This window comes from Furipterus horrens, unplaced genomic scaffold (assembly GCF_987537825.1).
Source record: "Furipterus horrens unplaced genomic scaffold, mFurHor1.1.pri manual_scaffold_3, whole genome shotgun sequence".
Lineage (NCBI taxonomy): Eukaryota > Metazoa > Chordata > Mammalia > Chiroptera > Furipteridae > Furipterus > Furipterus horrens.
The window spans coordinates 70,558,295-70,571,577 of NW_028327173.1; the positions used below are offsets into that span (position 1 = coordinate 70,558,295).

The 13,283-nt window shown below is 35.5% G+C and overlaps 1 protein-coding gene across 2 annotated transcripts in view; it reads right to left on the reverse strand.

The window, feature by feature from the left end:
- Positions 1-269: 269 nt before the first annotated feature.
- The window catches only part of GLMN (glomulin), a 40,572-nt gene continuing 27,558 nt past the window's right edge, over positions 270-13,283 (reverse strand). For both annotated transcript variants that reach the window (XM_090269732.1, XM_090269733.1), the window contains exons 17-19: positions 1,507-1,630; positions 622-704; positions 270-512 (exon numbers count right to left, since the gene is read on the reverse strand). In XM_090269732.1, coding sequence (XP_090125858.1) covers positions 396-512; positions 622-704; positions 1,507-1,630 — 324 coding nt within the window. In that variant the 3' untranslated portion in view covers positions 270-395. The remainder of the gene's footprint in view (positions 513-621; positions 705-1,506; positions 1,631-13,283) is intronic.

Consider the following 13,283-nt stretch of genomic DNA (forward strand, 5'->3'; position numbering starts at 1 on the left):
GGAAAAAAATGGTGTGATATCCAATTTAACAATAGGAGTTCTAAAATGTAGCACAGCATCTAGAACAGAAAATGTAGCAGTATTTTACAAACTCATTAAACTATATGAATGAATAAAGGCAATTCAACTACATTTTATGAAATTATAATACAAAATTATTAATTTGTATTGAATTTTAACAGTAACATTTATTATATATGGGCATTATTTATCAGATTATCTTTAAAACCAAAGAATATTACTCATCCATAATGTGTTGTTACTGTTACAGAAACAGATGAGAAAAAGCTATGTTTATTTTTATATAAGTGTTTTACAGAAAAATTTTTGTAAAGGTATTAAATCATAATGGAAAATGCAGTATTTTATGAATTTTTATTTAGGAGATGGCGCTTTCACTTTATCCCAGTATTTTCTTCAGAGGTAGACTTTGTTTTTATTTCAATGAGCTCTTCTACTCGAGCCAAAACACTTTCAATCAAATCAAATGTGTAAAGTGCTGACTGTAGGACCTGCAATGCCAAGAAAATCAGTGTCATTAAGCCTACATTTCAAAACAAAACAAAGCAAAATAAAGAAAATATTTCAGGTGGGTGTAGCTTAGGAAAATTTCAGATCTACCTTAAGCTGCATTTCAGGAGGCATGTTAGGGATCGCTTCTCCACCTACAGTTACAGAACAAAAGTCTTTAGATTTCTGGACTTCTGAAAGAGAAGAAAAAAATAAATCATGTGTCATGCTTAACCATTAAAACCACTCTCAGATTTAAAAAATAAATTTAAAAGCCACTTTCACCATTCCCTTACCTTAAAAAATAAATATTTCCATTATTTGTATAAACTTAGTATTTAATAGCTCAGGGTATGCTTAAATCAAGCTATTGGTAAATAAAAATACCAAGATTCTGTAACATGTGAATTAACGTTTCTTTAAGTGACTAACAGCATTATTTTGGCATACACAGGATGAATGAAAATTTATAAACTTTTTCCCTTCAGTATATAATCAGAATTATACACATTACACTAGAAAAGAAAAAAATTATAGTAATGCCTATAGAAATATTACCATAGCTATATGAATAAGATCACACAATTATTGTAGAATTGCTGACTTTAAAAAGTAATTCTGGACATAAGATTCTTTTTCAAAATTTGTAGATTTACTTGAGGGTAGGGTGGGAGGGCTGACCAAACAATACCAAAGGAACACAATGATATCCAAACAGAAATACTTATAATAGAGTTAGATTCCTAATAAGGACTTGAGATTTTTTAACCAGAACATGCTTCAACTTGGTTTAACTCTTTGTTAACACAATTTCAGTGTTGAATGGCTTATAGATCTGTTAAGAATAATTTAATTATAAATAAAATGATAGCTGTCATAGTTTCTTGTAGGCTGTTAGATAAGTACAAGATAAAAAAAGTTCTTTATTGTTAATATAAATAATTTTAAAATTGGATTTTTAGACCTAAGCAAAAAATGAAATTGCACATTACCAACCTTGGCTATTGTCTTGGCTATTTTTAATTTCTGCTTCATAATGTGCTTTTGACATATTAAGTCCCACATGGAGTGGCTTTAAGAAATTATTGTCAATTTTTCCAAGTTCTGTCCATAATCCAGTCTGTTCAGAAGAATTAACGGAAGAATTAGTTATTGGTTCAACATTTATTGATTGCCTATTATTAAACGTGTGTTTGAGAGTTGAAGAAACAAGAATTAAGACATGATCCTTGCCTTTTAAGGTAGAATTTATTATTTAATAATATATTAACCATTACATCTAGTTATTTTATGTGACTACCAATCAAAACAAAAATTTACTTAGGTTACTACACTCACTGCTGTGCCATCTTGACAGCTCCTAGTTTTGAGATCTGTAACTTACAAGTTTTACCCATGAGAAAATTATTTGAGGATAATACACATGGTGTGACATTTCTCTTTCCTTATAAACATTCCTGCAATGACTACTGTATACAGTATTGCCTCACTTATCGCAGGTATTATGTTTAAGACACCCCCGCGATAGGTGAAAATCTTCGAAGTAGGAACCTTAGATTTACTTTAGTATTTATACATATTTTAAGACTTTGTAAACCCTTCCCACACACTTGTAAACCGTTCCCACTCCCTTATTAACCTTTTCCACACTTTTATAAACACTACTTATGTTCTTAAACATATTCTACACTCTTAAACCTACGTAACTTTAACACATACGTATACAGTACTGCAAAATCCCGTGATATAGCGAAAAATCCATGATAAGTAATTAAATATTTTAAAAAATCCCGTGACACAGTGAGGCTGCGATAAGTGAACTGCAATACAGAGAGGGACTACTGTACATGCCTTTCACTCGATCTTTCAATGATGCCCTTGTTACAGATCTAATTCTAGAGGATTCTTTTCCTTCCTCATTGATGGAAACTTTTCTAACACAAAGCTGATATGGACTTTCTTGGTGATAAATGTAGATGGATATTTTATCTGCCTAGAAAAGCTTAGGTTTATTTGATCATACATATTAGACGTTTTTATTCCAAAAGCATTTCTTCCCATAGTACAAAAGGAGGGGAGTCATACAGTCTTAATTAAAAAAAAAAAAAAGAATAAAGTACGTTTCTAGATACTCTTTACAAAGGAAAATAGGTAAAAAAAGGACACTTAGGAAGTTCTGGTCAAGATGGTGGTGGCATAAGGTAAATGTGGTACTCAAATCCCCCAACAACTACATTAGAATTACAACTAAACTACAAAACAACCATTCAGAACTGCCTGATATCTAGCTGAACAGAAATCCTGCAACTAAGGTCATAAAGAAGCCACATCGAGACTGGTAGAACAGGAGTACAATGGTCCCACACCCACCTTTGGTGGTTTAAAATAGGGAGAGATGCCTTGGTTGCAGAGCTCCCCACTGACTAGTGAGGGATCCCATCCCAAAAGGAGATCCCCAACGCGGGCTTCCAGTGCCAGGAAGAGAAGTCCCCATAACTTCTGGCTGCAAAAACCAGCGGGGATTGTGGCTGAGACAGGAGGGCTGCTGGAATTCCAGGTGTTCCTCTTAAAGTGCCAGTGCACAAATTTGGACTCGCCCTGAGCTCCAGCACTATGGCAGCAGCTTGAAAGGCACAGGGACATATGGGGAGGAACTGAGTGTCTGGCATCAGGGTGAGAGAGCAGGAGGGCAGTTTTCTCTGACAGAAGTGCAGGCAGAGGCCACTGTTCCTTTTCTGAGTCCTTCCCCCACAGAACGGACAGGCAGACACCATATCAACCTGGCTATTACTGTTTGCCCTGCCCTGGTGATTGCGAGATCCCACTGCACCCAATTTCCAGACCCACACGAACTGTTTCCAGTGGCTTTTCCATGTGAACTGCCTATCTTGGCCCATGCTTCAAACTTTCCAAAAATCTCTCAAACGAGCAGCATCTGGCCTCAGCATGCCCCATACCTCCTGCTAAGTGGCCCCAGGTCTGGCACTAGTGACAGCAGCTTTGGTTAGTAACTTGACCTCTCCTGGGCAACTTGAAGCCCAGCACAAGTAGCAGCTATCTGCAGATTGCTTTCTAGCTCATGTTGGGTGGCCCTGGGCAGAACACAGGTGGCAGCTGCCATTGGCCTGCATCTCCTGGGAAGCCCCAAAGCTTCCTCCACAAGCGACACACTCAAGGGGCAGACTCAACAGGCACCAGAGTCCTGTTTAAGTCCTGCTCCATGGGGTTGGTTCCTGCACAGCTGATCCTCCATAGTGGTCATAGCTAGTCCTTATAGCTGATCAGCCTGGGGTAAATTCCTCCCACTGATATGCCAAGAGCAAGCAAGGCTCAATTATAACAAAAGGGTGTATATAGCCCACAAGGTGGGGCACACCTGGAGTGCCCAGCTTGGGTAATTAGGGAGGCTGTGCCACTGGACCCTACAGGACACTTTCTACATAAGGCAATTCTACCAAGCCCAGGAGACGTAGCAGCTCTATCTAATACACAGAAACAAACACAGGAGGCTGTCAGAATGAGCAGACAAAGACACAGATCCCAAATGAAAGAACAGAACAAACTCCAGAAAAAGACCTAAACACAATGGAGACAAGCAATCTACCAGATGTGGAGTTCAAAACACTGGTTATAAGGATGCTCAATGAACTTACGGGAAGAGTAGATAAACTTGGCGAGATCAACAGGGATAAGAAACCTAAAAACAGAACTAGAAAACATAAAAAAGCACCAGTCAGAAATGAGGGATACACTAACTGAAATGAAGAATACATTACAGGGAATGAACTGTGGCGCAAATGAAGCAGAAGATCAAACCAGCAATTTAGAAGATAAGGAAGCAGAAAACACCCAATCAGAACAGCAAAAATAAAAAAGAATCAAAAAAAAAGAAAGAAAGAAATGAAGATAGTATAAGGAGCCTCTGGGACAACTGCAAGCATACCAACATTCACATCATGGGGGTGCCAGAGGGAGAGAGAAAGCAAAGAACTGAAAACCTGTGAAAAAATAGTGACAGAAAACTTCCCAACCTGGCGAAGAAAATCGGCATACTAATCCAGTAAGTGCAGAGTCCCAAACAAGATGAACCCAAAGAGACCTACCCCAAAACACATCATAAATAAAAGGCAAAAGATTGAAAACAGAGAATCCTAAAAGCAAGAAAAAAGCAGTTATCTACAGAGGAGTTCCCATAAGACTGTCAGCTGATTTCTCAACAGAAATTTTGCAGGCCAGAAGGGACTGGCAAGAAATATTCAAAGTGATAAAAAGCAAGGATCTACAAACAAGATTACCCTTCCAAGCAAAGCTATCATTTAAAATCAAAGGACAGATAAAGTGTTTCCCAGAAAAGAAAAAGCTAGTAAGAGTTCATCACCACCAAACCAGTATTGCAAGAAATGTTAAAGGGACTTCTTTAAGATGGGAGGGAGGTTGAGGGAATGGGTGAAAAGGGAGAAGGGATTAAGAAGTACAAACTGGTAGTTACAGAACAATCATGGGGATGTAAAGTACAGAATAGGGAATATAGTCAATAATATTGTAATAACTATGTATGGTGTCATATGGGTACCAGATTTATCAGGGTGACAGCATACAAGGTCTAATCACTGGGTTGTACACCTGAAACTAATATAATATTGTATGTCAACTTTAATTGAAAAATAAAAATTAAGGTTAAAAAAAAAATAAAGGGAACTTAGGAAATCAGTTATCCTTAATTAGAACTGGACTATTTGAAAACCTATTTTGTAATGAACTTCTTTTGATGCAAGTACTATGACATTTTCCGTATAGTCTTCCAGATAAAATCTACCCATATCTACATTGAATAATTGGTAATTTCAGTGACTGTCACACATATTCTTTTAAGTATATCCTTTCTCATTACTCTTATGATGCTAGAAAAAATGAAGTTCTTGAGAGGAACTATCAAGAACCTGTATCTTCAAAAATATGCATACATTTTCACTCAGCATCTATGAACTTATCCTGGGGAAATAATTAAAAATGTAATGATTCCATAGCAGATGATTCCATAGCACTATTCCAACGTTTACAAAAACGTTGAAATAGTGAAAAATTGGAAGTAATGAAAACATTTCACAATAGATTGGATAAATAAATCTTGTGATATATTTATACAGAGGGGAACTGCACAGCCATTAAAATATTGTTCTTCTGTACATATTGGTGAGTGAAAAAAAGGTTACAAACAGTATGATTCCTATAGTGTGATCTCATTTTTTATATAAGAGAATATAGTATGTATAGACATGCTGGCATAAAGCCTACGGCATACACTACAATATCAACAATGGATGGTGGGATTTTGATTATCACTTTTCTTTTTGCATATTTAACTTGATTTTTAAACAATAAACCTGTTTTAACTATATACTTTAAAAAACATTTTAAATTATGTTTTTTAACTTCCATTTCTATAATAGAAAGTTTTCGTGTCTTCTCATAGAAAACGTGGGTTATGTGATAGTGCAGCAGGCACTTCTTCAACCAGTGTCGTCACCCAGGATATTGAGCATGTTACTCTACCAAATGCACCCACTGCTCTGTTGTCTGTTCATCCCTCTCTAGTCTTTTACCTTTCTCTATCCCCAGCTTTTAACCTTCTTCTTCCCCTTTACCTCTAAGCTTACAGGTAGAATATACTACTAACGAGTATCACAGAAAGCTTTCAAGGCTACAAAGATTACTGATGATCATCCACAAATCAAAACGCATTCAAAGAAAAGCACAATGAAAACGCCCTTTTACTCAGACCTAGTTTTGTCAAATATAAACATTTACCACATTCACTATAAAAAAAGTAAAGTTATTAAGAGTAGAGAAAAAATAGTTTTTTTCCCTTTACAGTAGAAATTGACAAAATGATTCTAAAATGTATATGGAAAAGCAAAGGACCTAGAATAGTTAAAATATTTTGAAGAACAAAGTCGAAGACTCACACTACAGTAATCAAGATAGTATGGTACTGGTAAAAGAACAGATACAGATCAATGAAACAGAATAGAGCTCCAAAATAGATCTATTCTTGTATGGTAAATTTATTTTTGACACAGATACCAAGACAATTCAACAAGTTAAGGATACACTTTTAAAGGACTGGTGCTGGAGTCAAAACAAATCTTAACCCGTATCTTACACTATCTAAAAATTTACTTGAAATGGATCATGGATCTAAGTACAAAAGTTTAAACTATAAAACTTCTTTAAGAAAATTTTTGTGCCTTGGCTGGTGTGGCTCAGTAGACTGGGTACTGGTATGGGCCTGAGAACTGAAAGGTCAGCAGTTTGATTCCCATTCAAGGCACGTGTTTGGGTTACCAGCCAGGTCCCCGGTTGGGGGCGTGCAAGAAGCAACCTATCCATGTTTCCCTCACACATTAATGTTTCTCTCCCTCTCTTTCTTCTTCCCTTCTCCTCTCTCTAAATAAATAAATAAAATCCTTAAAAAATAATATTATAATAACTATGTATACTGGAAATATCAGGGCGAACACTTCATAAAGTATGTGATTGTCTAACCACTATGCTGTACACCTGAAACTAATACAAAATAATATTGAATGTAAACTCTAAATAAAAAATAAAATTTTAAAGAAATACTGTTAAAAAAAAAACATTTTTGTGACCTTGGGTTAAGCAAATATTTCACAGAACCTAAATAGTATAAATCATATAAAAAAACAAAACTGATACATTGGATTTCATCAAACTAAAAATTTCTACTCTTTAGAAGAAAATATTTACAAAACCATACCTTAAGGACAGGAAAGGTTTCCTTTTTAAAAAATTGCTCTAAGTTGAAATTTTTTCTTTCACCCTTTCACTTTTACTTAGTAACAGAAATTTTTAAAAATCTTATTCCCAAAATGATGATAAACTTATGTTTTATATTCAATCTTTGCTTGTAAATGAAAACTAACTTCATCAATTCTCTTCAGCCCACAAGCTTAACCTAATTACTTACTGATAAGATTTTAAAAAGCAAATTTTTTATCAAACATTTCTTTAAATGTTTTAAATTTCTCCCTTAGAATGTAATGATTAAAAGTTTGAGAGAAATGAGATGTAACTATCTAATTTTATTATATTTAGGCTATACTCGTTATTAATGTTCTATTCTTTAATGCGAGGAACATATGTTACTTAAAGCAATTACATTTAAGCCTTACCTCTATAATAATAAAGCCTTTTGCAACTCATAGATAAGTTTAACATATGGAAATATACATCATGTTTCCCTATAGTTTCAAATTTAATTTCTTATGTATGCTAGAAAATCAGACATATATGTTCATTTTGCTATGTCTTTGAAAATATTTGCCAATGACATTGCTTTTCAACTACAAAAATATGAATACTATTCATGAATTCAAATGTCCTACCTAGAACTTGCCAAAGGAATAATAAATGAACTTTGGTATCATACAATGGTCATGTTTAGCTCTGATCACTGAAAAAGTTTCAAGAGTGGCTACTCAGTGAACTTTATTTTTTTAAGTATATTTTATTGTTATATTTGTCCAAATTTCTTTTCCCTTTGCTCCCCTTGCCTAGTACCCCCCACTTCCTTCCAGCAATCCCACTCCCCTTAGTTCATGTCCATGGGTCGTGCATATAAGTTCTTTGGCTTCATCATTCCCTATATTTTTCTTAACTTCCCCCTATTTTGTACCTACCATCTATGCTCCTTAATTCCTGTACCATTCCCCTATTCTCCCCCTTCCCCCTCTCAGCTGATAACCCTCCAAATGATCCCCATATCTATGATTGTTTCTATTCTGGTTTGCTTAGTTGGATTTTGTTTTTATTTATTTAGATTCAGTTGTTGATAGTTTTGAGTTTGTTGTCATTTTAGTGTTCACAGTTTTGATCTTTTTCTTAAATAAGCCCCTTTAATATAATAATGGCTTGGTGATGATGAACTCCTTTAGCTTTACCTTGTCTGGGAAGCACTTTATCTGCCCTTCCATTCTAAATGATAGCTTTGCTGGATAGAGTAATCTTGGTTGTAGGTCCTTGCTTTTCATCATATTGAATACTTCTTGCCAGTCCCTTTTTGCCTGCACAGTTTCTTTTGAGAAATCAGCTGTTAGTCTTACAGGCACTCCTTTGTAGATAACTCTGCTCTTGCTGCTTTTAAAATTCTCTTTATCTTTCACCTTTGGCATTTTAATTATGATCTGTCTTGGTGTGGTCCTCTTTGGGTCTAGCTTGTTTGGGACTCTCCGTGCTTCCTGGTCTTGTATGTCTATTTCCTTCACCAAATTTGGGGAGTTTTCCTTCATTATTTTTTCACATGTTTTCAATTTCTTCCTCTTCCTCTTCTCCTTCTAGAATCCCTATGATTTGGATGTTGGCACAAGTAAAGTTGTCCCAGAGGTTTCTAAGCCTCTCCTCATTTTTTTTCAATTCTGTTTCCTTATTCTATACTGGTTGACTGTTTTTTTCCCTCCTTATGTTCCAAATCATTGATTTAAACTCCGGTGTCCTCCCCTTCACCGTTGGTTTCATGTGGATTTTCCTTCATTTCACTTAGCATAGCCTTCAGTTCTTCCCTTATGCATTTGCCATACTTAGCATATCTGTCAAGTCGGTAAGCATCTTTAACACCAGTGTTTTGAACTCTGTGTCTGTTAGGTTGGCTATCTCCTAGTCTGTTAGGCTGGCTGTCTCCTCATCACTTAGTTCTCCCACTGGAACCTTGATCCATTCCCTCTTTTGGGCCATACTTCTCTGTCTCCTCATCTTGATAGGCTCCCTTGTTTTTTTGCCTCTGTGTTTTACGTAGAACTGTCACACCTAGTATGTTGTAAGGGCAGAGCCTTAGGTATTCGTCAGTGTAGAGCGACCAGTTTCACCATGTTGTGGCGCTGTATGTGGGAAGGGGTCTGAGAGGTAACAATGTCTCTTGCTCAGCACTCGTCCCTTCTTCAGGCACTTCTGCTTCCTGTATGGGACTGGTGCCTCTCTAGCTGTAGCCCTGGCCATTGTTCCCATAGTGGGTCGGTCTGTGGACGTTCTAGGTCCATGGGGGCCCTTTAAACAAACAGACTCTGCTGAGAGACCAGCAATTTCTTCCTCCACCCCAACCCCCACTGGTTTGCACTGTCAGAAGCAATGAGGCTTTATTTTCCCTGGTGCTTGGAGCACTCCCCAGGTGTCCCTCCCTAGTTTTTAAAACGTGACTGCACTTTCTGCTGGCCTGCCGCTGCCGCTGCTGCTGTAGCCACCACAGAGTCCTCGCCTCCCTGGCTCCGCCCCTCCTACCTGTCTGAATGAGTATTTCTTCTTTATATCTTTGTTGGACTTCCATGCAGCTCAATTTTCTGGAACTTCTGGCTGTCTCTAGTTTTGAGTTATAGTAGTTGTATTTCTTCTTTGTTGTGGAGGGAGATGCCACGTGTCTATCTAGGCTTCCACCTTGGCTGGAAGTCTCAGTGAACTTTTATAATTAACAATTTTAACCACCTTTACAATATATCTATAAGATGTAGAGGGATTTCCTTAAATACCAATGCTTTCCAAAATAAATTACACTGATTTCAAACAACTTTGGCAGTGTTTCTGAAAATTTAAAAAGGTAATTGCTAGAGTTCTGCTATCACCTGTCATTTCTGTCAAAAAACTTTTAAGTTTGAAAGAAAGACCTACAGTGTGTTTCCAATTCAGTAAATATTGGCAAAACTTACAACATATCAGTCTATCATTTTCATTGGACATTTAGTTTTGATGAAAATGTATTTTACATAATGTTAACTTTAAAGTCTTACACTCATTTTCTTTCTTTTTAAAATGTGGCTCAAATGAAGTCCAAGTTTACTAGAGAGTCAATATATTTCTGAATAGTGTCCCTATTTATAGTATCAGACCACCAGTTCAACTAGAACATGGTTTTGTATTTTTACTCCTTTTAATTTTTCTTCTAATAAAAAATATTTTGATCTGGGAATATATCTGAAGAAACCTGAAACACTAAAAGAAGAGATATACCCCTATGTTCACTGCACTTTATTTATAACAGTCAACATCTAGAATCAGCCCAAGTGTCCTTCAGTAAGATGAGTAGGTAAAAAAGCTGTAGTACATTTACACAACAGAATACTACTTGGCTGTAAAAAAGAAGGAAATTTTACCCTTTGCGACAGTGAAATAAGCCAGTCAGAGAAAGACAAATATCATATGATCTCACTCATATGTGGAATCTAATGAATTAACAAAACAGAAACTGACAGCTGTCAGAGGGGAGGCAAGTTGTAGGGTTGGGTGAAAAAGGTGAAGGGATTAAGCAAATAAATAAAAGCAAAACAAAACTCATAGATACAGATAACAGTATGGTGATTATCAGAGGGAAAGGGGAGCAGGGAAGGTATAAGAGGGTATAGGGGGGATAAATGGTGATAGAAGGAGACTCAAGTTGGAGTGGTGAGCACATAATACAATGTACTGATGATGTATTATAAAACTATATACCTGAAACCTATATAATTTTATTAACAATGTCACCCCAATAAAGTTAATAAAAAAATTTTGAGTGCAATTTTATACATGCTGGATGAAACTTTTGCAGTTGTCATAAATTTGAGAAAAAATATCTCCCTCAATAAAATTCATTTAGAAAATACAAAGGTTATCAATATAATTTGATTATAAAACCTGACAATTTTACAGACAGTGGATATATTTAGCTTCACAACTAACATTAAGGTTACTAGAGCTTTTTAAAAACCTACAAAGAAAATAATTTTAAGATTTCTTTTATCTTGAATGTCCACAAAAATTACCTTAATATTTGTAAAAAGTTATAAGGGTAACAATTTGAAATGTTCACAAATGTTTGCTTTCAATACCCAAGTAGTCTCACTGATGAAGTATGATAGTTCTGAAATCTTTTCAGTCCTAAAGCTTAATTATACATTCCAGAATGCACTGCAGCATAATCTCACAAAAGGAAGACCAGGTAGTTCTACGCCACAATGAAATTTATTGCCAGAACAAACACGGACCTTGCAAAGGATACAGTCAACTATTATAATGAACAAATAAAAAGAAGAAAATGCATAATACTAGTTTCCCCCTCTCTGTAAATTTATATAACTTTTTATTTATGAAGTAATATTGTAGAACTTCTATCACTTGAATATTAAGTAATGTTTATCACTAAGTCATTTGGCTCTGCAAATGACACACAAGGGGTATATTTTAATCTTAGAGAAATAAACAATTTAAATAACCCCAAAATGGATCACACAGAATTATATATATGTGTATATAGGCCAGATATTTAGTTTTTCCTAAATAAAAAGCATATATATTCATACATTACATAATTCAATTTTTAAAAATTCCCAATACCTGTGGCCTTTACAATCTCACATTGCTTCCCTTGATTTTGCTTTCATTCTACATATTAGTCACAACTTATTTAAGAAAAAGAATGGGGGTACACAGGCAGATGGGAAAGGATATAAGTAGATACAGTTATTATAGGCTATGTATTAGTATATTATAATAATTAAAAACAACTAACCCACATTTAAAGATACCTACCAAAAATAGAGAACATTGAGTATAAAAACTAAATTGGTTTCACCAGTAGAGATGGAGGTTCAAAGTTCAAGAAAAGTTATGTGAAAATGAAGTGTGGGAGAAGATGCCTGTAACTTATGCAGAGAGACAAAGGCGTGAAATAGTAGGACAAGGAAGGGAATGACTTATAAAAAGGAAAAGTCAGCTGACAGAAACCCAAAACAGCAGGAAAAGAAATTATTATTCAATTATGAATCACTTTGTTTTCTACTGAAAAATCCTGGTTCTTACTTAATTTTCCTATAAAACTTTCTGAATTGCTTTTCAGCTTTTCATTTGACTAGTTATCCTCTCAGCACACTTAACTGCTCAAAAATAGGTACTGGTAGGAGTTCTTCTGAACAGAACTACCCACAATTCAGAATCACTAGAGTATCTTATCTCTCCTTCAACCAAAATTTCTAAAAAACTCTGAAGCTGTCATTTTGGATTAACCACAGCAAACAGATTTGCCTCTCATTTATACACATGACTTACTGCACTTGGGAGAAATTCTTCATGAAGAACAGGCTCTTAAGCTGCCTGAAAAGATGTCAGGTTGCCATCTTGGCCTGGGTTTTTTGTTAATTTCCTTGGTACTGTAAGTCTTATGGTAACTTGCAAGGTAATAATACTTTGGAATATTTGATTCCTAAGAAAAAACTTTAAAAACCATTAAATAAGAAAACAATCTTGTAAGCTGGTTATATCCTTTTCTTCACCATATAATGTTCAAGCCAAATAAAAATGAAGCATTAGTTGTGAATATCATAGCTGACATTAAATAATGCTGAACTGCTCTGCGTTCCCTCTCTAGGCAGAGGACCATCTGCTTCCCCTGTAGTACTTGGTGCTCCATACCTGATAAATCTATTAACTCTTAATCAAGAACATTCTTTGTCTTCCCATCAAGCAAATCAGATCATCTATAGGCATGGACTTTCTGGATTACTGAAAAAGTAAAAACTCATACCTTACCCTAAGGACACCATCCTTAAAAAGGGCCTTCACTGATGTTGAATTTTACTTATCTTTTCTACTTTTATCAGAAACTCCTTTAGGCATTAGGGTTTAGTTTGTGATTCAAAGGTTCTGGCTACTATGTGTGTCCTTGTGCAAATCAGAGATCATTCCTGTGCCTACATTACCTATGAAAAGTAAAAAAGAGTACTTACAGTATT